Below are 25,519 nucleotides of genomic sequence, written 5' to 3'. Positions count from 1 at the left end.
GGAGGCGCTGTCCATCTGGGCAATAGTCAGTATTTGACAGCTAAATAGCTGCACTCTGTCATCGTCTTGAGGCCAAAGTGGGTGAGTCAGAGGGAAGCTGATTAGATGATGTGCTGCTAATTTCCCAGAGAGTGTAGGAAGCAGGTAGTGCCTCCATCCAAGGGGGCACAGCTTCAGTGGGGGAGGCAGTCTCAGGCTCAAGTTGGAGGGAGCAAGTTGCCCTACACCTAAGTGTGTGTGCACAGGGGTATGTGCTTGTGCTGTGTGAATGTGGGACCATGTGTGAGGGATGTACACATTTATCACATGGATGTAGGGGTTAAGGGTACAATCATGTATGTGTAGCTATATATCTGCCCACCTACTCAGAGAAGGTTGAAAAGAATCAGAGGGGCCCTCCTAGCATAAACTCCTTATGAGCCTTTTATGATTGCAGGGTCCTCATGTCTGCTGCTGCTAGTTGGGCCACGAACATCTGTAACATGGCCCCTTATCACTGTTCAGTGTTTCTTTTTCATGTATCGTCAACATGATGCAAATATAGGCATGTTATCCAAAATCTCAGTAGCCCACAGAATAATTTAAGAGCTAAAAGCCAGTATAGATAAACCCATCTGGAGGATGGCTTCCTCCACTCAGACTCGAATTCTGCTGGCTATAATCTAATATTGCATGTAGATAGAAAATTACTCCCACTCTTAAGAAAAACCAAATTTGGGGAGGTACAAACATTCAGAGCCTGGCAAATGTAAGAAAATGAAGAATTCTAGCTTGCTTTAGGAACAAAAAGTAAATCACACACAGATACACAAAAATGACATACAGTTGATGACATAAAATCAACAACAGACTACATATTTGGTACATTTTTCTTTCATACTAAGAGGAGATCATCTGGGCTGTCGAGATAGCTCTGTGGACTAAAGCTTAGGCAAGCTCAGGCAAAGCACAGGAACCCAGGTTCAATCCCTGACACCACATGCTGCTGCACCAGCCTTGCCCCCAGGGCAAACTGAGCCGGCCACAGAGTCCAGGTGTAGTGTCACATACCTGTAATCCCAGCACTGTGGAGGGGAACCTGAAAGTAGGAGGATCACTGTAAGTCCGAGGTGCATAATGAGAACCTGTAACAACCAAATACATTTAAAAAAAAAAGAGATCATCTATTGTACTTCGAAAAGCACCTTATACATTAGAGATGACCAAAGAGATGATTTCTAGACTGAAGGCTGATGTTCACAGTAACATCCTTACAGCAAATTGTGTTACAAAACATTCTCATCTCTCTTTTATGCACAGCAGAACTTCCCTGTGGCAGGATCAGCCCCCACATAAACCCCTCGCTTTTGCTGGTGACACTGCCATGTTAACAGTGATAGCACGCAGCACATCCAGGACGCCGCTTTAATGACCAAGCCTTACTTTTGCCATCCCACTACTCAGTCTCCCATGACAGTGGCATGTCCCAAATGGGGGCTGCTTTTCAGCCTCTGACCAGATAAATGACTTAGAGCACAGCTGCTACCAACTTGGGCCCACATGATCAGAAATGAGAAATAGCCCTTATCGTGATAAGCCACTTGAATTTGGGGGTCACTTGCTACTGCAGCGTAACAGCCTAAACTAGCTGATACCATTCACACACCACACACACACACACACACACACACACACACACACACACACACAAATGTAGGCACTGCAAGCCTCTAAATATCCATGGTCAGTCTTCATGCATATATATTATTTGGCATTTGTTACCGTCAGGCCGGTACTGAGCGACAACTGTAGTCTAACCAGGCAAAGGTTTAGACAAGCTGAGGGAGAAAGATCAGCTGTATTGAACATCTGAGTTTTCCAGGTGGAGAAAATAAACACATTGCTTTTAGGAAAAACAAAATCATAGCTACAAATGTTGTGGCCTAGTTCCTATAATTTCTGAATAATCAAAATGAGACTAAAAAAAAAACTCTAATTGATAAATGGGTAGATTGCAATGCTATTAATTTTATGAAAGAATTCCCAATTTTTGGAGAGCTTAATTGGCTTCCTTTGATGGATTTACTTCAGTACATACCCAAATGCCCATGAGCTTCCCGCTAGGCTCATGAGCTGTCATTGGGAAAAACCAATGACAGAAAGGTAAACAAGACGAAAGCAAGAAAAGAGTGCAGAGAATAACTAAGAGGGCCAATTACAGAATATAGTTGAAGAAAGAAAGCAGTTGGCACTACCATCAGCCCCACAGCTAGATCCCTGCCCACAACATGGAAGGACGTAGTGTCCCCAGCTGCCACTTATTCGAGGCATTTAGGGCCAAAAGTGCGCAGGTTCAAGTTCTTGTGTATACATAAGACCTAAGCCTATCCTACCTGATCAAACTTCACTGCATCTAAAGACTCTTTCTCTAAGTGGGGTTGAAAATGTACTTTCCTCTCCAAACTCTAGTATATGCTGAAGAAGGCCTAGAACAACTTTGATCATAAAGATTGACTAAGATATTCTGTGCATGCTAACCTTTTTTTTTTTTTTTTTTTGGAACTGGGGATTGAACTCAGGCCTTTGCGCTTGCCAGGCAAGTGCTTATTCTACTGAGCCATCTCCCCGGCTCTGTGCATGCTAACCTGATGCATTTTAAATACGGCTATAATCATGTGCAACTTGTCACAAAAACCTGTTTGCCCATCATGAGAAATACTGATAGTAAGGGAATTCTATTTCTGATAGAAAATTATGGATGAATTCTATGCTCTATGGGGAAAGGTAGAACAAAGGGGACAGAGCTGAATTGTCCCTGGAACAAAATCTAAAGTGGTTATCAACTTAGAAATCTTTAAGAGTACATCAAAAACAATGGAATCATCTTCACTTTTATCAAAAAGCAAACCATGAATAAGTGGCCTGTATGATCTTAGCTATTGTTCTGCCAGGAGACAGAGCAAACATTTCACATCCTAGACTTAGATAGGAAAGACCTAGAGAGCGTTAGAACTGGATTTAAGTCTAGCACACAGTGATGAGAAGTTACGAGTTGGCTTTAACATGTGAAGCCCATGGATTGCAGGGCACACTCAGTTGCAGCTATGCCCACAGGGTACATTCCTTGGGGATTGAACAGAAGCCCTCCCACACAAGCTAAGCAAGGGCTAGCAGGAAAAGTCTATCATTTTCCTTACAACATTTTTGTCTCCAAAGCCTCAGAAGCATTCTTTAACAGGTGAGGTATCTTCTGGAAGGTAACCCAAAGAAGATCCCAGAAGAAAAACTAGGAGTAGGCAAGGCAGCGAGGAAGTCTCAGTAGCCAGAGCTAAGAAGGCGAGAGTAAATCCTGAGCCAACAATTACTTCTCATAGACCTAGTCTTTGCTCATTGTCCTAAAGACACTGGCGGTACAACAAATCAGTGGCTTAGACACAAGGCCCCACCCATTTGTGCCAAACCATAGGACTTGGGAAAGTGGTTTTTCAATCTCCATGTTAGCCAGCATCCAACTCTACTCTGGGCAGTAGTGGTCATGCTCCCAGCATCAGTCATGGCCGAGGGTTTGGAGAAAGAATGTTGCTCCTTGTAGGCCTTCCACACTCTTTGAAAAGATTTGACATTTTAAAAAATTTGCATAATGAACTATGCAAGTGCATATCTGAAGTGCAGCCTCCTTACTTCACACTCAGTCATGCAGTTCCCTGAAGTCACATCATCTAAGAAGATGCTGCAGAGCCAGTGCTACCTCAGGCCTTATCGAGCCCACAGTTTCCTTGGAAATTCAGCCAAGACAATGTCTGTGAATGGCTCTTTCATTAACTTAAAATATGACAGGATGGCAGGGAAAAACCAATGACAGAAAGTAAACAAGAGGAAAGCAAGAAAAGGGTTTAGAGAATAACTAAGAAGCTGAGGTTTGGGACCAATGACAAAGAATGAAAAGGCTGAATTAGGCAGGACAGGAGGATCACAAGTCTGAGCCCAGCATGGGCAACTTACTAATTTAGCAAGACCCTTTCTCATAATAAAAAAAATAAAAAGGGCTGAGAATACAGCTCTGTACAAAGGCTCTGGGTCCAACCCCGAGGAAAAGGAAGTAAGAAAAGAAGGGAGGGAGGGAGGAAAGGAGGGCAAAAGAAAGAAATGGGGTTGGCAAGAGGCTCTCATGAAGACCAGGAGTTATACAGATAGATATTACAGGCTCCAGAGGACTTGCACAGTCAGTAAGGCCATAACCAAGTGTAAGCAGCCATCTTCCAAATGAGGAAAGTCAGGGATCCAGGATGATCTACAACAGCAAGGCAACGCACAGCCACAACACACTGTCTCGCAGAGGTATGGGGGGCGGCGCTTAAGTGGAAAAGCAAAGCTAGCAAGGCTGGCGTGTGTCCCAGGCAGCAGGCCAGCAGTACACAGAGAGGCACAGCTTGGCTGCATCTCTAAAACCTCCTGAGTCACCACAACCACACCACTCTGTTGCAGACCCCAGCTTAGACACCAGTGCTCTGAGAGGAAAGCTGGCCAAGGAGGGCTATGTAGGTGGAAATCCTGTTATTTCTCAGGTGGGAGCCACATGCTGCTCAGTATTTCAATTATCCAGGTTCTCAAAGGCCTCAAACACTAAGGCATAGGCAGTGTGTCATGGCTAGAGGGCTGAGCAGAAGACCTGTGTCTTCAGTGTGTTGGGCCATTAGCACATGGGCTGGGCCATGGGCAGTGGCATTATGAAAGGTTGGATGAGGCAAGTTTTGTTTTGTTTTTAAGTACAAGGGTGAAAAGATTGGAGCTACTTTAGGAAGGAGTAGGTCATGCTTTATAGACTGGATTCAGAGGCAAGCATCCAGAGACAGGAAAATTATTTATAACCACAGAAACAATAGCACTGAGGCCCTGAGCCAGGGCACAGGTACCAGCAGTGAAAGGAAGATTCTGGACAACAAGCTGTGAGCTATGAAGGTGAGGCATTCTCACCACTTCAGAGCCAGGTCTCAAGGAGCATCCTTGTTACTGAACAGTCAAAGGCAGACCTTAGATTGAACAATGACCCAGGGGAGTCAGTCAATCCCTTTTCTCCTGGGTAAAGTGGAGGTTGTAACATTTGCCTAAAGGAGTGCTGAGGTTTCCACAGGTGATGTACATACAAAGAACAAAGCTTGGTACCTACCAGGCATACAGAGCACATCAATGCCCTTCCCATCCTCTCTCTCTCTCTCTCTCTCTCTCTCTCTCTCTCTCTCTCTCTCTCTCTCTCTCTCTCTCTCTGTCTCTTGCGAGCTAATCACAGCTCTGCTTGAGGAGCCAGGTGACCTAAGCAGAGCTGCAGGTCATGAACCTGAATTCTACATGGCCACACAGAGTGGTTGATCTCAAGACCAGCTCTGTCCTCACTAACACACACAGGAATAAAGCATCACCATCATCCAGCTGAACAGCACTCAGCCTGAGCCAGGCACTTGCTAAGAATAGTACAAGCCACTCTACCACCTCTCCTTCACCCTTTTAATCTCTAGTCCTTATTTTACACAATCAGAATCTTGGGGAGCTTTTCTAAGACTGGACAGTGTGGGGACCACTATTGTTCCTGAATAAGTCTGAACTCTTTCTTCATCACTTAAAGTGAACTTGCAGCATTGGTTCAGTCCCCCTCAGTGGCCCTGGCACAAAACCTTAGCATGGCAGGCAGCCCCTTCCATGCTGCCCAGGGATCCCTGTCTCCTGCTTTTTAGGCTCTCAAGGAGTACTCTCTTCAAGTGTGAGCTGGACAGAGTGGCTGGATTCTAACAGCACAGCAAAGGTGGTGGAACACCACTGCCTTGCTCTGTGGAAGCCCTCTGCCCTGTTTTATTTGTGTATGGATTGCCTTCCCAAAAGGGAAAAAAATGAATAAATCCAGTAAGACTCTAAAACTCCAAAAAGCCAAATACCTGTGTCACCTGGACTGGGATGGAAGATACAAAGCATGAGTGGAAGACCTAAGAGAGCGCCTTCAAAGTCACTGCAGATACTTTATGAGAAGCCAAAGCTGTTGGACAGAGCACTGTGATACCCCCAAGCAGCAAGCCTGGTGGCCAAATTCAAAAGAGTACACTAACAACAAGGTAGGACTCTACACAGACCCCAATTGGAGGATCAATTGTTAGTCTGTGAATTAGTCCAGCGACTACCACCTTTGCCATCAAAGGAGGAGAAAATATCCTAGCAGTTTCCAGGAACAATGTTCTCCCTTGGTTCTATCCTCGCTGAGAGCTTCCACTGTATCAGCTTCCATCCAGAATCCCCTAGCAGGGACCAGGCCAGCAGTAATGGCACCGTTTACCACCAGGGCCGGCTTCTCTTGCCTACTACCTCCTCCCTCTTCCTCTACACGTCATGTCTCTCTTCCTCTCCCATCTTTGTTGTCTTGGTTACATGGCCAGACTCCTGATATGCTGCTAGTTTTCATTCTAATGATATGTTCTTGTAAAGCACAATATTTTACTTCAATTGCATGTGTCACTGGATAAATTCCTCTGGCGTGTCTGACATTTGTGTATCAGCTGACTGAATGTGCTCTATGATTTGGGATGTTTCTGCAGCACTCTCTTCAATTTTAATGCCTTTGCATTTTAATTTATGATCAGGATCTTTCTACACAAATGTATATACATACACATATGATTCAAAAAAGTGGCACATACATCAATAAATCTTGAATTGGCAAAACTTATTTCAAATAATCTCCTTAAATCATGTGTACTGGCAATGATCATTTAGATAGGAGTGCGGCAGGAGATCCTGGGGTCCTGTGTGCTGGAGATTTCAATGTGTGATTCCAGAGAGAACTAAGCAGGGAGGCAGTGATGCTCAGCTATTGGCATTGAACTGGCCTGAGACTGGCTGCAGGAAAACCATGATGAGGACACCCCCATGCTTGTTCAGGTCACCTCCAAGTGACAACCTGAGATCCCCAGCCATATGAAGGGAAGGAAGTCAGCCCCATGGGCAGGATCATGAAAAACCATAAGTGGAGAGAAGATAGGGAAGTGGGAACCATTTTTCCCTAAAACCTGGCTGGATGATGGTTTGATGGCATTTGGAAACACAAAGGATGGCCAAGGGCCAAGCGAGCAGCTTAGTCGCTCTGCTTCCCCGCTGGAAAAGGAAGCTGAAATACAGCAGCAGACACTGAGGCAAGGTGAAAAAGGGGCACGTGGGAACATTGGTCTGGAGGGCCAGGCTTGGGGTTGCCAGGCTGGACACATGATGACAGAAGGGCCATCTCCTTGGTTAGACATGAACTCGGAAGAGGGAGGTTGTCCCCCAGTACAGCTTCAGGCTCTTCTGCCTAGATCTCTGACAATCTCCGGTTCCCCTTCAAGTATATAGAGCACAGATTAAGACCTAAGCAGGCTCAATACTTGTCGAACTTAGGGTACAAAATATAAAGCAATACAGTGAAAACAATCAAAACTCCAAACTGCCTTCATGGTCCTTCTCCCCCAAGGGGCCAGGAATGTTCCGATGCTGTACCTCGGTTTCATTTCTCCATATTTCTACCCATCTGCAGAGCTTTACATGGTATGAACTTATTTTTAGTTAAAGTGAATGTATATTTCCAGAGGAATTTTTAAAATAAATTCCTAGACATATTTAGGAAGTGGCAAAGAGGAGCTAAAACAGCTGATCTGATATTGTTTTGAGACCAAACACTGCAGACACACCCAGCCTTCATTTTTGAGAACTAGGATTCAGAAGGCACTTAGCCTAGGTGTGTCTCTCTCCACCACACTCCACTACAGCCTCAGTCCCTTTCTGAACTCCTACTGACAGCATAGGGAACACAAGCAAATCAATTTTAAAACAGATCTAGGTGGAGGGGAAGGGACTGAGATGATTAAATTAATCTTCACAGCCATTGCCAATAAGAATGATTTTGCATTTTATATATCTATTGATTCTGTATTCATAAACACACACACGCACACACACACACACACACACACACACACACACACACAGAGTTCTTACTCAGAAGCTGGCCTGGCATGGAATGCAAAATACACATGGGTGCCTGCCATACTGCCTCACAACAATAGACCAAGCCTGCTTAACTAACACCCACCCACAAAGGGCTCCTGCCCTTAGGTCTACACAGTGTAACCCAGCAGAAACACCCAGGAAAGACGCAATCACTAAACAAAAGGAGCGATCACACCTCAAGTGGAAGTTTATGATGTTTTGGTTCACAATGAAGATTAGTCTCTCCCACTAATGTCAGGCAGTAATTCACTGCTGAGTAGCTGCCACAAAATATGATCTCTTAGTGAAAGGAAAGGAAGAGGTAGAGAGGATCTCAGCAGAAATCTGTAAGCACAGACGGCTTGTCTTTCTGACACAACCCTGACCTGGTTACCCCAACTTGGGCCAAAGGTTTTCAGATTTATAGCAATACCCTAAAGCAAGTCCAGGTGGTGTTTGCCTTATGATTTCCGCCTGAAGTTGAAACTTTAATAGTCAGTGAGTTATTTCCAAGTGCTTTGGCTCTCCTGATGACAGTGGCATTTACATGTTGTGTTTCTTAATAGTACAAAGCTTTAACACTCACCATCAGAAGAGGCTGCAAGCCTTGTCCATAACAGAGAGAGAGAGAGAGAGAGAGAGAGAGAGAGAGAGAGAGAGAGAGAGAGCAGAAAATACAGAAAACATCCAAATTGCCACTTCTCTCACCTCCTTTCCCCTTGCCTTATGTGATGTGTGCACTTCAACAAGTGAAATTACGGTCATCAAAGGCAGGGTTGCAAACAATGAGGGCCTGTACTTTTCATACGAAATCAAGTCAGTAATTTTGAGAGCACCTATGGCTAGCTACAGTCACAGGGGCCTAGTTTGCTCCTAGGCCCCCAAAGTCCACAGTGAACTCCTTTACTCTCAACAAACTCCTAAACTCCCTCCCGCCCACTCTGCTCACTCCAAGTCCTTTCAGTCACTCTGAAAGGCCCCAGTACACACAGGAGATTATTACAGGGCTCAGAGACACCAACTCTGTAATTACGGCTCCTGTATGATTTCCATTATTCTCACGGTCTGGGCTCAGTGGCTCCCAAAACTTCACTGCAAAACCCTCCCAAGCCCTGAGCTTGCTGTGGCTGGGCTTCTGCCCAAAAGGTGGCCATGGACGTGATAACCTCTGGGCAAAGCAAATCGGGGTTATTTCAAGGAAAGGGGCATGGGGCCCAGTGAGCTATGGGTGGTGGGAAATTCTATTGTCTAGATAAAAAAAATAAACGTAGCACTTTTGCTTTTTATTATTTCAAACAACAAATGTGACAGCCAAGCCTTCCTTTCCCAACTCAGTCCCCCTGAGCCAGCTGTGCTGAGACTGCAGAAGTGGTCACCAGGTTTGAGCAAAACTATTAAGAGACTGCCACCCTAGCCCATGGAGCAGAAAGCTTGTTGGCCTTGATGGCGTGACTTGCCTCAGGAGGATGGGTGGCGCATTCCCCCCACGCGACCCTTGTGTGCTTAGATTTCAGATGTTTATGCCTCACCAGCCTCGCCGCTGCTCTGGAAATTAAATATAATGTCCCAGATGGCCAAAAGAGAATCACTCTCATATAAACCCACCAGAGGAATAATGGAAAATGTCAGTGCATGGCTTAGAAAGCCCAAGCCTGTCTGGCAGGGGTTGCTGGTCCCCATCTGCCTGGCTCTCCCTCACCTGCTCCATGAAGGTTTCTAAGAAAGAATTTGTTCACCCCCAGTTTCCTGGGTAACTTTGTCCCACTCATGGAGATGTACTGCACTTGCCTTCCCAGGTAGGGGACAAGGTTCCACAGGGGCCAGCACCAGCCACCATCTGTTTCCATTCCACCCAGGCACCCACAGCACACATCTAGGAGACAAATGTCTCAGGTTCATGGAGCACCCCTGACCAGGAACCAGGTATTTCGCCCCAGTGACTGTCTTTTCTGTTAAGTGCACTGAACTCTCAATTTTCATTTCACTGACATCATTTTCTATCCAGACAAGGACAAAACATAAGTTCTCACCCAGCAAGCACATGGTCCTCTGGCAGCTGGTAGAAGCTGATACACAGAAATGTTTTAGGGAAATGGAGGAAGATACTTCTCCAAGGCATGGAGACTGGGCACACAGAATAACAAAGGCTCAGTACCTCTAAGTGCTGCCTGTTACTAAGTCTCAGTAGTGCTCACTCTCCCTTCAGAGCAGGAAATGCTCCTCCACAGAGGTTCCATTGTATGAGCTGATTAAGGCAACTGGGTCAGTCAGCTTCCTAGCACCATAGTGAAACACTTCAGAAAATTCACTTATAAAGAGGAGAAGTTTGCTATAGCTCAGTGTCGGAGAATCCAGTCTAAGATAAATTTGGCTCCAGTGCTCTGGACTGTTGTGAGCTAGCACAGCATAGCCAGAGCATGTGGTGGGATAAACCCACCTATATATTCCCGTCCCTTCATCTGGAGCTGATACTCCTTTGAAGGGCATGCCCTCAATGACCTCGGGACCACCTGGTGGGCCCTACCTCTCAAAGATTCCAACATCTTCCAATAATATTACCTTGAGGTCCAAGTTTGTAACACATAGACCTTTCGGGGACATTCAGGATCCAAACTATAACATCAATGCCTTTGGGATTTAGCATTCGCTTTTCTAGGAAACTGAAATCATTGATAATAGTAAAAGCAGAAACACTAAAACAGCCAATAGAAATGTCCACCAGGTCTGTCTCTGTTCAAAAATGCATGCAGCTCTTTCTTGGTGTGTACTGAGGCTCTCTGGACACAATCTCAGCAAGTTGTCTCTCTGATTGCCCAGCCCATGAAGGCCCAGACTGAAGGAGGAGAGCTGCAAGAGCTGGCCCATGTTTCCCCCAGCAACACGGAAGTGGCAATTAATGACATACATTAGAAGAGCTAGGAAGACTGTAACAATCAGACACTGGCAGCATCTTCTCTTGGGGTCTAAGAATCTCAGTTGAGTGTGTGAGTAAATATAGAGTCACAGCAGCAAGAAATGATTTAATTATATTTACTATGCTCTTCGCAGAGAGGGCTGCGACCTGTGAAATATAATTCCTGAAGATGTGTAGACAATGAGAAATTTGTTCTCCAGTTATGACACTGAAGGCAGTCTCTAAAATGAGGTGCACCTCTTCCTGGGCACTGTGGGAAGCGCAGTGCACTGTATCCATCAGCTTCACAGAGGCCCTGGCTACAGCCAAGTACCTGGTTTTCTTTTTCAGATACTACGTACATGCACATTCCCCACTTGCACTGCTGCCTGCCTCTCGCTCTGCATGCTGTCCCAATCCAGATCCAGGTCCTATGCTGGGATCATACTAAATCATCAGGGAAAAAATGATTATTGGCTGTTACATAGTAGTATAGTAAAATACACAGAGTCTTCTAGGTTTGCATAGACCTATTTATTCCCTGCCCTTCATCTGGAGCTGATGCTCAGAAATGCACCAAAGGAAAACATAGGGATCAAGGCTCAGTCTCCATCAGGCAATACCTCTTTACTTAGTCTAACTCACGCAATGTTCAAAGAATCTCAAAGGCAGTCTAAATAAGAGTAGGAGCTTCACATGGAATCAGCGACATTTATTAGGAATGGGCTGAAGTACAGGTATTAGCAACAGAATACAGGACCATATCCTGCAGTCTTAGACTCAGTCCTCAGCAAGGAGGGCATGCTATGGCACCTACTCCATCTCACTGAGATGAGAACACTCCCAACAATGCCAGCGGGTCAACATCACCTGGTGCCCCAGGAGCCAACCAGCTTCTGGGGTACAAGGAGCACAGGCCAGGTTCTCAGACCATACTACTCCACTCTACCTTCAGCAGTTTCTACACTCCCATGGCATCTATGGTTTCCTGTCCCACAAGTTGGCTCTCAGCTCCATTAGCAACTCTAGCAGCTCTGTGCATTCCTCCATCTGTTCCCTGAATGGATTCCAGATGGATGCACCAGCCAGAAGGGTTGGAGTAGAAGAAAAGGCATGTTCCCACCCCCACCTTTCCCAACCGCTAGACCTAATAAAGCCCTTGCCTTAGGGCTCAACTCTCAGTTGAACAGAGTGCACCATTTGGAACGACCTAATGAGGCAGGCCTAACACCTCTCCTTTGCACATCGGCTCTAAAAAAGTGAATACACAGGTCCCATAACAACCTCAGCACAAAGGCAGGGAAAAGACAAGATCACCGTGACATCCACAGCAGCGTATCTGAGCTCCAACAAGTCCTCGCAGCCCAAAAGGCTCACGGCATTAACAAGCCATGAGATAACAGCCATCACTGTGGGGACAGATTGTCTTCACAGTCATCAAAACAGCTGCACCTCATTCCTACCTTCTTTAACTTGCCGCTCTTGGTGCCCACGAAGGCCAGAGAGTGATTCTTGTAGACATAGGCGATAACAGAAGTCATGCGGTCCCTGTCCTCTGTGAAGACTGGAATGCCACGCACCATCTCAGACACTCCCAGGGGGGCATTCATATCCAGGCCACAGAAATTATCATCAATGGTTAAGAGCTGAAAATTAAAGGAAAGGAAAGTTAGGAAGGTGTATCAGGGCAGTTGGCAAGGGTATGAAGTCAAGGAGCTCTAGAGCTAAAACAATCCTTGGTAATGGATCCTCTGATATAAATCCTTCCCTTTGCATGTAGAAAATTTCAATTGTGGAGAGAATAGGTAGCCTGGATATACCCCTGGCTATTCCCCCAGCCATATTCCAGTCCTTCCAAGGGACCATCTTGCTGGCTTTGTTTGTCCATTGTCACTGTCACCTGGACAAGCAATAAGCCAAGACCTGACCAGCATGGGCTCCAGACAGCTCAGCTCAGGCACAGGAGAGAAGTGGTCTTCACACCTGTACTCTAATCTAGAGAAAAAATCCAGTGAAGACTCAAAAAACTAAAATTATGACCAAATATATGAATGTGAATCACAGGATCACAGTGAATGTCAAGTTTGGACAACCAGCTAGGGAAAGGAAGAACCCCTGTTCATCAGCTTGGCAGCAGCCATCCACAAGTCTGCTGTCAGGCTCCCTGTCTGTTAGAGCATGGCAACAAGGCGAAGTCTTAGCTTTGCCATGTATTCACCAGCATTTCCCAAAGTGCCATTTGTGGAACCCAAGGATGATCCACAGGATGTCCTACATAAAAAACTTTCAATAAACTAGAGAACATCCTAATAATGGAAAGCCTTTTGAAGAAGCAATATGTTTAAACTTCTTACCAGCTTCCCCAAATATTTCATTCCCAAATCAGTATAGACCAGAATAGCTGTCAGCATTCCCAAAAGAGACTACCCTGGAGATATCCTGTGGGATGCACCAACTCAACTCTTCTACTAACTCTAGGACATATCACCTCAGTAGTCAGGAACCAGCAGGGAAAGCTTCCAGGCCAGTCTTTTACAGTGTCTTCCCTGGGTCTCCCTCTTCTCCACCTCAGGTCTCCAGCTCCCAATGTAATAGATCTTTGTGGAAATGGGGGTCCCTGACAGGTTCTGTCAAATGAGGGAGTGTTCAGGCCCCATGATGATTAGTGAGGCACCTTCAGCACCCGTAAGCAAAGAAAGAGTTCTCAGTTAGGCCTGAGGTGCTGGGAACTTAGCGGACTTTCCACCACATTTTGGAAATCCTGTGTGGCCTCAAAAGGGTTACTCTGTCTTCCTGTGCTTTTATTTTCCACTCTATAAAGATGAAGGAAACAATTGCTGTTTTTTGATGGGCTACCATAAAGCCTATTGAGCTCAGGCCCATAAACATCTTTGGACCTTTTGGAGAAAAGAACGAAATAAAATACAAGGTGTCACATTTTTAAAGGCTTCAGTCCAGCCAAAGCAACAGGCATCTGGAGAACAGAAGGCAGGCTCTTTCCAGCCAAGCTACGTAAAAGTGGCCAACTTGGCTCTCCAGGGTTGGGGCTCCTTTGCCCCCTCCAAAAAGGGATAGGGACAGACATCACCCAATTCAGGTAAGGGAATATGCGGAACATCAACAGCTTTCTCTGAGCCCCTTCCTGCATCTTCCCATGGTAGAGCAGCCCAGGTGCATAGGGGTAAGGGTGGGCAAGCCTGGGTAGACAGGCTACATGCACAGAAGATATCTGCCTCCTGTCTTTGATAGCCTCTGGCTTCTCCTACTTCACCTGGTCAAACAGCCCAGACCAAATGCAACTCTCACTTCTCCCACTAAGAAGAACCACAGCAGCTGAGTTTAGGAGAGAGCTTTCAAAGTCTAGATGATGTTTAATGTTCATCCCATAAGGAGGACCTGGGGAAGGAGATGCATGATAGAAGGCAATGGGATGGAGAGAAGGCCAGTAGAGATGATCCAAGTTAGGGCAGGTGATGCCCATTCCTTTCTGGATGTCATGGTAGTATCCTAACAGGTATCACCAGCAGCCTAGAGGACTGGGAATCCTCAAAGTCCTTGAATGTTGGCTGAAGCAGCCTTAAATTGGCTGCTTTCAGCTCACAAAAAATCTGCACCCCTACATTTCTGGGGCCTGATCTGTGCTTTAGGACCTCTGCCATCACCAAAACTTCTAATTTAGCCATGTGACCCCTTCTCTGAGTGCATGAGTCAGAATAATTGTCTTTTCTACAAAGGGGGAAAATGAGGCAGGGAAACATGGCATGTTCCAGTCCCACACTGCCTCTGTCACACACACACACACACACACACACACACACACACTCCTCATTAACCTGGTCTCAGCTGTTTCAGCCTCCTGAATGAATTTTTTTTCAGTTCCCAATGCATTTTTTCCCTTTGGTAGGTCAAAACACACGCAAATCAACAGCCACCTATGAAAGGATATCATACATGTGGATAGCTGCATCATTAAGTCATGCTTGCTCTGAGGCAGAAAGTCAGTGACCCGTGACCCTCTTTCCATGTAGCACCTCATGCAGCCAGGGTGTGGTTGAGGGGTGTTTGCATCAGAAGGAAGGGAGGACAGCCCTTCCTTGCAGACCATTTTCAGTTCATGCAGCTCCCTACCCAAGTCCATCAGGAGGCAAGGGCTTGGTCTACTTCCCTACACCATGACTGTCATCTGCTCATTGCCTACCCATTTGTCACTGGGTTTGAATGAGGCAAAAGATGTAACTGGGGCTCATAAAGTACCACCTGGAACAATGACATCTCTCATCCCAAGCTTCCTAGGGTTCTGTTTTTGCCTCCCACTGAGGCCCCAGGAGATGAGGATGTGATCAAAGCATACGACTGAGCTCAGCCCAGGACCGTATGGATGCTTAGGTCCCCCCACTGTAGCAGGATATGGCTTTATTTTGCTTCCTCACAGCTGGGGTGATTGGGTTAGGAGTGGTAGAAGCATATCATAGGATAGGTTTGCATGGTAGCTCAGATATTCCTTCACTGTACCACATGATTTATTAAAGGGCAAACCAGGGCCAAGGAGATAACTGGGTAAGGCACTGAGAGAAGAGGCAACTGTGAGAAAGAAGTACTTCAGCAATGGAAGGTACTGTACATTGATTTCTAGTGGAAATCCTGCCAAGACTAGAGGAAGTTCCTGCAGGGAGTGGTCCTAGCTTGCTGCCTGTGCTGTAGCCACAGGAAATAATTGTATGGGAATGGAGCAAGAAGGAACCCAGTGCTCACAGATCCTGCAGGTAGCAAAAGAGAAATCTGGGAACACCAGGCTTATTAGTAAAAGGCTCAACAGGTGAGAGGTGGTGTGGATTCCTGAGCACACTGAGTGATGAGGGAGAGTGGCTTTCTGGCTCTGCCAGAGCATTCCCCTGAGCCCCATTAACAGCAAGATGAGAACTATAGCCAGAGGAGCCAGGACTGGATTCGGTTGTAATCAGCTTAGCTGCACAGGCCCAGGGCTGGGCTCCTCTCCAGTCACTCCACAAATATCCATGGGTAAGTCATGGCCACCATCATCACACTTGTTAATTAGAGAACAACTCCAAGGGAAGCACCTAAGGGTCCATCACATGGAGGGATAGGGGGTGACCACCTGGCCAACCCCATCCACAGACCTGCTAGATCACTTCTATCAAGGGGACATTGTATCTCCTTTCCACTTCCCCAAAGTCCTTGTGGAATGTGTGGAGATAGGATAAATTAAGAGAGGTGATCCAGTGTACTCCAGGGACTATGAGCTTAAGGATGGAGATCATGTGTTATGTATCTTTGTATATACTTGTAACTTAGTACCCAATTCTTGGCAGGTTAAGAAATGTGTGTTGGATGGATAGATGGATGGATGGATGGATGGATGGATGGATGGATGGATGGATGGATGGATGGATGGATGGACCAGTGGATGGATAGATAGATAGAAGGACAGATGCATGACTAGATAAAATCTGGGTTTCACAGTGGCTAACTGCAGAACTAGATTTTAACCTTATTTCTGCTACTTACTTTGTGTGACCTTTAGAAAAATCCCTTAAGTTCTTTATTCTTTAGTTCATCATCTGTAGAGTGAAGATTATAAAACTAGTACACACTCCCTAGTGCTATAGAGATTAAATAATTTAATCCATATAGAACAGTATCCACCACTTAGTAAATACTATGAGAATGCTAGCCTTTCTTATGGTCTGTCACTACTAGAAAAGTCAGATACACATTGAGTCTCAACACCTGAGGAAATCTATGGCATCCACCTCAAAGGTGTGGTGCTGGTTAAGATGCTATTACTGTCAAGGTAAAACAGCAAAGAGGATGCTTCTTAAAGATCAGTCAGGATGAGGTAGGTGAAGGAACAGAACAGTCATTTGGATCTATGAGGCAGAGCAAATCCAGATCTGGGAGCCTCACCCCTGCCCCCTTCACTCCACCAGAAAGCCCAGAGCTGACCGGAGCACGTGCACCTTCATGCCTCACCAGGCGAAGGGTGGAGGTTCAGGAAGTCTGACCTCCAGCCCACGTGGGCTCTGTTGCTGAGAGCACCAGGGAGCAGAAGCCCCAGTGGGACCTGGGTGCCAAGGGACACTGCACAACCTCCCCATGGCTGGCTGAGCAGCAGCAGCCTGGTGAGGTGGTGCGGGGAGCTGGAGCTGACACTCCGAATTACAATCTAATAGCTTACAGCGCTTCCCTTGCGCACCACAGCAAAGGTTACCGTGCAATTACGTGTCGCTACATACAAATGACAGAGCAGTTACGGTTACTTTACCAATTACAGGGAAATTGCTCCCACTCTGCAGAGAGACTGGCACTCTGAAAAGCTCTATCATCTCCACAGAAAGAGGATTTTAAATACTGCCTGTGTCCTTCCTCAGCAGTGTCACCAGGGTTGGGGACAAAGCAGCCACCCAAGGAGGCCAGAAGGGTTTGGTGGTGCCTATGGAGACTCCCTAAGAAGAGCTGGAGGTGGGAGCAGATTTGGGAGCTGGGTAGCTGCCCTGAGACCTCGGAGCATCACCTTCCAACCTCACACCCCAGTACTAAACTCTTAAAAGAAACATGCATTCCCCTGAGCACCATACCAACCCATCTTGAAGACAACAGAGGATGAGGTGGGGTCCCTGTCTGACCCTAAATCACCTAGAGCCCAGCTGGCACAGCCTCTGCTCTATTCTTCCCACCCCTCCCTGACCATGTGAAGCTGTTTTAGCTGCATCCCTTGGCTGCCCCACCTTTGCAGAAACCCCACTGAGCCCTTATTATGGGAAGGTCAGAGCTGCTCCAGAGCTCAGTGGTGCAAAGGCAGTGCTAACGAGGCTCAGGTCAGCAGGTCCATGCCCCTGTGGGCCAATTAGCTAAGCTCTGGGACACAGGCTCTTCTTCCATAGCCATGGGCCCTCCTACCCTAGGCATCCGTTGTTTACTAATATTCTAAACTGACTCCAAAATGCAGAACAGATACTCAGTAGGTGGGATAGATACAGGCAATTGCTGCACCCATGCAGACCTTCCCTTGCTCTATGAGCAGCTTCCAGAAGCAAAGAGAAGCCTCTTAACCTCTGGGAGAGAACCAGTCCTCTGCCTTTCTGCAGAAGAAGGTGTTGTCCAACCTCATGTATGGAGTAGTCCCCACCTTCCCCTGAAAGTGGGACATCAGTCCTCCTGCTCATTAAACTGGGAAAAAGACCCTGGAGCTCAGCCCAAACTCACTCACTGGGATCACCCAAGCCTTCAGTGGAGCCTTTCGGGTTCCTTGGTGCACTGGAACTCTGCTTTCAACAGGAGACTAAGACACTAAATTGAGACAATGCTTTTTATAGATCTTCACTTACTAATTTGCTTCAGAGGGTTGATTAAGGATCAAGCACTAGAAGTGGCTCCAAAGGTAAAGGTACAAAAGTTTGTTTCTGCCCTAAGAATTGCCCCTTCCCTCCTAAGGGAGAGAGACCCAAGATGTGGAAAAAATAGGCCATCCATGTCCTGTGTCAGTTTTGTATGTGGAGAGACCAAAGAGAGAACCCACAGACTACCTCAGGGAACGTGCAGGACCTCCTGGTAAGAGTGGATTTGGGCTCAACTCCAAGCTTTCTGTGCCAGGGTGCAGCACAGAAACCAATCCTTCATACAGGGTGCTGTTCCAGGGAAGAAAATAACTCACAATACTTGACAACTCTACCTCATAGGAGAGGAAATCAAAGCCTGAAAAGTGAAGTCCTTCTCCCTGTCAGGTTACAAGGAAAATACAATCCCAAATTCTCAGGCTAGGAGCAAAACGATCGACCTTAAGCAGGAGCCTCTTCTGGGGACACTGAAGGGCAGGCTCAAAGTGCGTGTCTTCTGGGTGTGTAGAAAGCAACACGCAGCACAGGACAGGAGCTCTGGCCTTTGCCATCTCCAAGTTGTGGACACAGCCACCTTTTTCTCCCACAGCAGTCCTGGGCCAGTCACCAGAAGCTGGGATCCTTCCTTTCTCGGGTCCACCTGTCCCAAAGTGAGAGCTGAAGTGCTGAAGGAGCCCCAAGTTAAAAGCGAAGGAGAAGCTGGGAGTGTTGTTAGGTCAGCTTCTATGGACTCAGAAACGCCTAACAGATTCACAGAACGCACTCCTGGATGTGGCTGGGGGGTCACGGAGGTGCGGCCTTTGGGCCCCTACGCGACCCTGCCGGCACTCTCCCCGGCACTCAGGGTCCTGCCTCCAGGGCACCGCGCACCAGGCAGCTTTGCTCTGCCACTCCTTCCTGCCACTGAGTCCTGCTCTGGGGTCAGTCAACCATGGGATCAATTTTTTGAAACTGTGACCCCAATTCTACCACTCTTCCTTTAACTTGAGGATGTTGGTTATTACATCTCAGCCACAAGAACACTGTCTCAGTTACTCTTCTCTCGTTTCTGGGACAAATACCTGATACCCAAAATGAAGGAAGGAAAGATTTATTTAGCTCATAGTTACTGGAGGTTTCAGTCCATACTCAGCTGGCTCCAAGGCAGAGCAGCACATGGGCACATGGCAGAGAGCAACTTTTCCTGGCAGTGGCAAAGAGCAGAAAGCAAAGGGAGAAGGACCAGCTCTGGCAGCTAGCTAGCCTCTTATCTCTCCTTACATTGTAATACAAATTCCCTGCCCCAGGGCAGGTACAGCATCCACACCCACAATAATCAATCACAAACTCCAGAAGCCACCCCATAACTGCAAGACACTTTGGGAAGACAACTAGACACAAACCATAACAAATGCCCACAAGAAAGATAACTAGTGCACCACAGCAGCGCATGCCTCTAATCCCAGCACTCAGGAAGGCTAGGGTAAGAGGATTCCAAGTTCTAACCCCACCTGAGCAATTTAGCAACTTAGTAAGTAAGGTTGGATAAAACACACCAGATCATAACTTACACTTCTTGTCACAAAAATGTACCCTTATTCTTGACGGGTGAGACTCTGTTTCAAAAAAAAAAAAAAAAAAAAGTTTTTTTAGGAGTTGAGGATGATGTAGTGCACTCCACAGTACCATAAGAAGAAGAGGAGAAGGAAAATAAGGAGGAGAAGAGGAGAGGGGAGGGAGAAGAGGAAAATAGCGATAAAAGAGGAGCAGAAAGGGAGGGAGAATGAGGAGGGAAACCCATGAATTGTCTGTTCCTTTGGAGTCTTCATACTCAGCAGCCTTAAATTTCTTTCCATTAATTACACCTACACACATACACACACACACACACACACACACACACACACACACACCAAGGGCTGACTACAGCACAGCAGGCCTCCCCTGGAATCAGGGGAATCAGTGAATTACATATATGGGATTTCTTTTTGAAGGAGATATTGATCAGCTAAGCGGCAATAGCTCATGTCTAAATGCAGGCTGCGGTTGTAAGGCTCTGCTGAACAGGGAGATAATGATCACCCACTTATTGGCAATCATTCCTCAAATATGGCCGCTGACCCCAAGGTGTTCACAAACGCGCCAGGGCCCAGCAGACCAAATGCACACATGAGACCAGGAGACGACTCTCTGCGCTCCCCTCCACACCCACAGGAGCAGAGCTGAATGGAGTGAGCCCCAGGGGTAAAATATCTCTGGGAGGCTCTAGCAGCCCAGGTTAGCCTCCCCAGCAGAGAAGGCTGCTACCCTAAAAAACATTCTCATTCGCTTGAGATCCTTTCTGTAACAAAGAACCAAGTAAAAGCTCACCTCTCTGGCCCTCTGACTGCTTTACTGTGTGCACAATCTTTCTTTTCTCTTTCATGATTCCTAACCCTCTCCCCAAGGTCTTCTCTAGGTCTGTGCCAACCCCACAGGGTTGATCTCCAGAAAACAAACAAGGAAAGTGCTGGGGGAACAGGTGAAGGTTCCCCCAGCACTCAGGCTGTGAGCAGAGACACTGGAAACGGAATGTGGGAATGTGGCCTTATCCACTTAGTTACTAATGCATCTTCTCCGAGTGACTTTTTTATTGTGTGTTTTCAATGAGATTGTAGGGAAAATGAATGAGTACAGGGAATGGGAGGGAGCCAACAGCCACAGCCACAGTAACCTCATTAGATAAATATGTTATGGAAGGCGCCTAGTGAAAAGTGTCTCAGGTTTGGAAAAACTACCCAACAAATTGCAGATGAGGATCTCAATATCAAAAGCCTGGTGTCCAAGCACCTCCAAAAGGAGGAGAGAGAACCAAAACTCAGGAGAGAAGGTCGCTGTGTTTTAGGAGCACTGTGGGAGTCAGGGGAAGTTTCTGATGCAGATATTGGCTGGGTTAATTAAAGCACCTGGTTGCCTAAGAGAAACAGGAACACCATAGATAAAGGCAAGGCTTCTTTTTATACTCATTTTGAAATCTTCGTTTTATTTTTGGGACCAAGCATGGCCCAATGCCACTAGATATCTAAGGGGACTGTTGTTCATCATGATAACAAGCCAGCCTTCCAATAGGGAACAAAGGCCACTAATTTGAGCTGCATCCCCAGGAGAGGGGCATTAAGCCTGGCGCACTTTCTGAAAGCTGGGTTGCAACCCCCTGAGAGCTCTAGCAGAGCGCCCCTCCCAGGGGCTGGCTAAGCCGAAGAGCCACAGAGCAGCTTGGTCAGGGGCCTGGGCTTGGCTCTACAGCCTTTTCCTCATTAGCTCAGCTGCTGAGGCCCCCGGGTGGTCCCTCTGACCACAGTCAGGGCCATGGCACAAAGGGGTTGTCCGGACAGACCAGATCTACGGGCAGCTTGGCAAGAAGACTAGCACTGTGCAAACAGCAACCACTTCGGGTCCAGTTCAGTAGCTCAAATGGAATCCCTGCAAACCCCAGGGAAGCTTCCCAGCCAGTGCTCAGTGCCAACCCATACCCACCAGGTGCTGCCTCTCCCCACCTGCACCTTTGGACCACACAGTCCAGCAGCTGCCTGTCGGGCAGATTAGTCCCACATTGCCAGCCCATCAATCCCGAGTTCCCACTCCCTCCCAGAGTCTACGGCAGACAACCTCAGCCGCCACTAGTACTGTAATTGAAGCAAGAAGCACCATGATGATTAAGTTTGTGTTTTTTCTGGCGGGCACAGGGAGGCAGAGGCCCCGCTCACCAGGCTGAATTATGGGGTAGGTCATTCCCTTGTTAGTGGGAGTAAATTTTATTAGCCCCACTCTTGCTGCCACTGATCTTCCTGTCGCTCCGCAGGTCTATGTGTGAGTCTGGGTAATGTTGGTGCATGCAGGCTAAATCAGCTGAAACAATCACATTATATTTTGGAATATGGACAGAGACACAGTAATGACAGTGAAGAGGGTGTGGATTTTCTCCTCCCTACCGATCCCATGTACGTGGACAGCATGGGGAGAAGGCAAGCAGGAGAAAAGACGCAAATTGAGAGGCCAATGGCAAAAAACTTGCTCCGTGGCCACTTGATTTCTCCTTTCCCCTACCTTTGCTAATGTAGAGAAACAAGCTCATCATGCTGATGTGTGGTCATTCCCTTCAGCTTTGCAGAAGCTAAGGGACACTTGAGGATAACTGCAGGAAGGGAGCGGCTCAAAACATATCTCCTCTTTCAAAAGCATTTGCTTAGCATTCTTAACCGTGCTGTGCAGAGAAGGCAGGTGAAAGGAGGAGGTCCAACCCAGGGCCTGCAATACTGATTCTTAACATACTGATGTAACGTAACGTAACATAATATAACATAACATAACATAACATAACATAACATAACATAACATAACATACAACCTGAAGCTCTCAAAAGCAGACATTGATGGACCAAAAAAAAATCTACCCATGAAATACCAGCCCAATTATTATGTCCCTTTCTGTCCCACTGAATGCAAAGGTGGACATATAGAATGGTGCCATGACAGTGTTTTTGCCCTACAAATCCCAGGTGCTCCTTGTAATTTATTAATGTTTATGTACTTCTCTTTATACTTTTAAAGGCATATGATTTTATCAGTTCTTTCTTGAAGATGAAATGAATGCATCAGAGCAAAAGGACCAACCCCATTTCAGCTCACAGGCTGGCACTGGCTAGGACCAAGAGGCAGACTCTCAAACCAGTATCCTGGCCCAGATTCTGCCCTGTGCAGGTGATGAGGATGGAAAGGAGGACCTAGAAAGCTGGCTCTGCGCTGGTAAGCAGGACTGGTCCATGTGTGCATGGACAAGGGGCTCTCTTTCCCATCTGGGCTGGGCTGCAGCATACAGGAGGAGGCGTGTGTGTGCACGTGCGAGAGGAATCTCACAGTGTCCACTGCTGAGTGTAGTGAGTGGGCAGGAGGGAGAACGAGTCACAGAAAGAGGGAGACAGAGAGAGGCCAGGAGATGATAATGCTCGGGGAGGGAACTCAGTGAGTTACAGAGAGACGGTGAGAGGGAAAAGCAGACAGCAGCAGACAGACATCACTGAGCAGGGAGACAGACACCTGAGAAAGTGAGTCAGCCATTAAGAACAGAGCAAAGGCATGTGTGCATGTGGGTGTGGGTACAGGTGTGCACACTGCTTTTCCAGGCGTATAAAGCAATGACTTGGTATGCCGAGGTCTCACATCTTAATTCCCTGCGCAGGAAGCTCTGGGCTGAAGAATTCTCTTAGCAGCTGCCTGTGTTAAAATTTAATATTAGGATTGCGGTGTCCTGCGTTGTCCTTGCTGACCCACTGGCCCCCAGGGTGGGTGTCTTGGGAGAACATATCCCAGCTACGAGGCCAACTCAGACCTCCTCTCACTGCTAGAGCCAGCACACAGGTCGAGACTCAGTCACCTCCCTGACCTCCCAAACCACCATATGTACTTGGCTGGGATGGGACATTCATTGCAAGCCCTGCTGGCTGAAAAAATCATGCAGTCAATAGGTTTTTCTCCTGAATAGCTGGGACAGGAAGCACCTTAAGAGGAGAGAAGGAAGACTTGATCCTATCCAGACTGGAGTTGCCAGATGACAGGCATCCAAATGCTAAAAACAGACCCTCAAGCATGAGTCAGGGACCCTGAGAGGAGAGGTTTGAGAGTCTGAGAAGAGACTGTGATGCGTGTGCCACAGTGTGAGTGTGGTGTAGGATATGTGTGTTTAGTGGACTACAGCCTGGGGCAAGAGCGGTGAGGGATGGGAGCAGGGCAGGGCTGAGGGGGATGGAGCCCAGTAGAAAGAGCAAACCCTGCCTAGCAGCAAGGTAAGCGTAAACAACAGGAAACAAGCTCATCTAGTCAGAGCAGTGCTTCCTGCTGACAGGGAAAAGAAAACACCCCAAGCAGACAGCAGAATCAGCCCTGGGACCTGGGACAGCTGTCGGGCCATTCCGGATGCTCTCTTTCACGTAGTTTCAGGATCTCAGGCGCCAGGCAAGCCCGAGTGACCATCCAGACTGGGACATGAGGCCAGCCTGAGTGCACAGGGTGACCCTATGTACTCCTCAGTACAATGACTGACAACCGGTAAGTTACAGAGTGCATAAGATGGGGCTCTTCTTCGCACTCAGAGATTCATAATGCTGGGCAATGGGAATGACACTTCAGGTGAAAATACAAAGCTAAGCCCTTTGTGTCTCTGTGACCCTCATTGGACAGGAAGGGCTGGCAGATAAACCTGGGAGCCCGAGGGGAGCTTAGTTCAGCTGTGGTTCCTCCAGAGGCTTCCAGAAACATGGAAGTTTCTCTAGGCTACTGTGCCAGGGCTGTCCCACTAGCACCTAGTTAGGGTCCAGGATCACAAGAGCCTTTCAATGTGCAGACAGTCCCTGGACCAACAACTGCTGTCCAGACAACTACCAGTAGCATGCACTAAGAAATGACATGATATTGGTGCCAGGGTGGGAATCGATGCACAGTAGGTTCCAGTCTATTGGTTACATGGTGCTGAAGGAAGGACTTGACCTTTCTACCCTCCATCCCTCAGCTGGAGAGGCCATCTGCTCTGCTCTTTCTGCTGTCATGCAGAAAACAGAAGGTGAGACAGAGTCTCAAACCAGCCTACAAATGCTCAAGCATTCTCTTCAGACAACCTGGTGGTCACCACTCCATGCTCCCATTCCTGGGACCTGAGGCATGTGACATACATGAGGGAGCCTGACACATGGAGGATGAGTCAGTACCCCAGAATCATATTTTCTAATTCAAGACCACTCTAAGGTCAAATGTGAGGGGTCAATGATGACCCCTCACACTACTTGGACTCAGCGCCACACCCTCTAGCCAGTTTATCAGCTCTAGAGCTGGCAACACCCGCCTTTTGCTCCCACTTTTTTTTTTCATTTGTGTATTTGGTACAGGGTCTCACTATGCAGCTTGGACTCATAGTGATCTTCCTGTTTTCAGCCCCCCAGGGCTGGGATTACAGGTGTGCACCACCACGTCCACACTCTGTCGCTGGCTCAGGATGCCCGGGCCGTGGGGTTGGTGCAGTCCATTTCTTAATTGGTTCAGAACTTAGGAGGACTTGCATGAGAAGACTGCTGGCAGCTTCCAGGGCCAGGGCCCTTGCTGCCATTGCACAGACCACAACGATGGGCATGACGGGCCGTTGGACACTACGTCGTGATCTTCACCTCCAGCAACACATTCCGTTGCCATATGCTTTGCAGTTCATTGGTTCACTTGGAGACAAGAGGCTGGTATTCAGTGAGGTGTTCCCAGAAGGCTGAGGGAGGGGAGAGGAGCACAGATA

General features: G+C 47.3%; 1 protein-coding gene across 2 annotated transcripts in view; it reads right to left on the bottom strand.

Annotated features, from left to right (window-relative positions):
- Plxna4 (plexin A4) overlaps positions 1 to 25,519 on the bottom strand; it is a 446,676-nt gene that overhangs the window by 334,845 nt on the left and 86,312 nt on the right. For both annotated transcript variants that reach the window (XM_004626540.2, XM_023709842.1), the window contains exon 3: positions 12,337 to 12,519. In XM_004626540.2, the coding sequence (XP_004626597.1) occupies positions 12,337 to 12,519 (183 nt within the window). The remainder of the gene's footprint in view (positions 1 to 12,336; positions 12,520 to 25,519) is intronic.

Source organism: Octodon degus, unplaced genomic scaffold (assembly GCF_000260255.1).
Source record: "Octodon degus isolate 3935 unplaced genomic scaffold, OctDeg1.0 scaffold00015, whole genome shotgun sequence".
NCBI classification, from domain to species: Eukaryota; Metazoa; Chordata; class Mammalia; order Rodentia; family Octodontidae; genus Octodon; species Octodon degus.
This window is presented reverse-complemented; position numbering and strand designations above follow the sequence as displayed.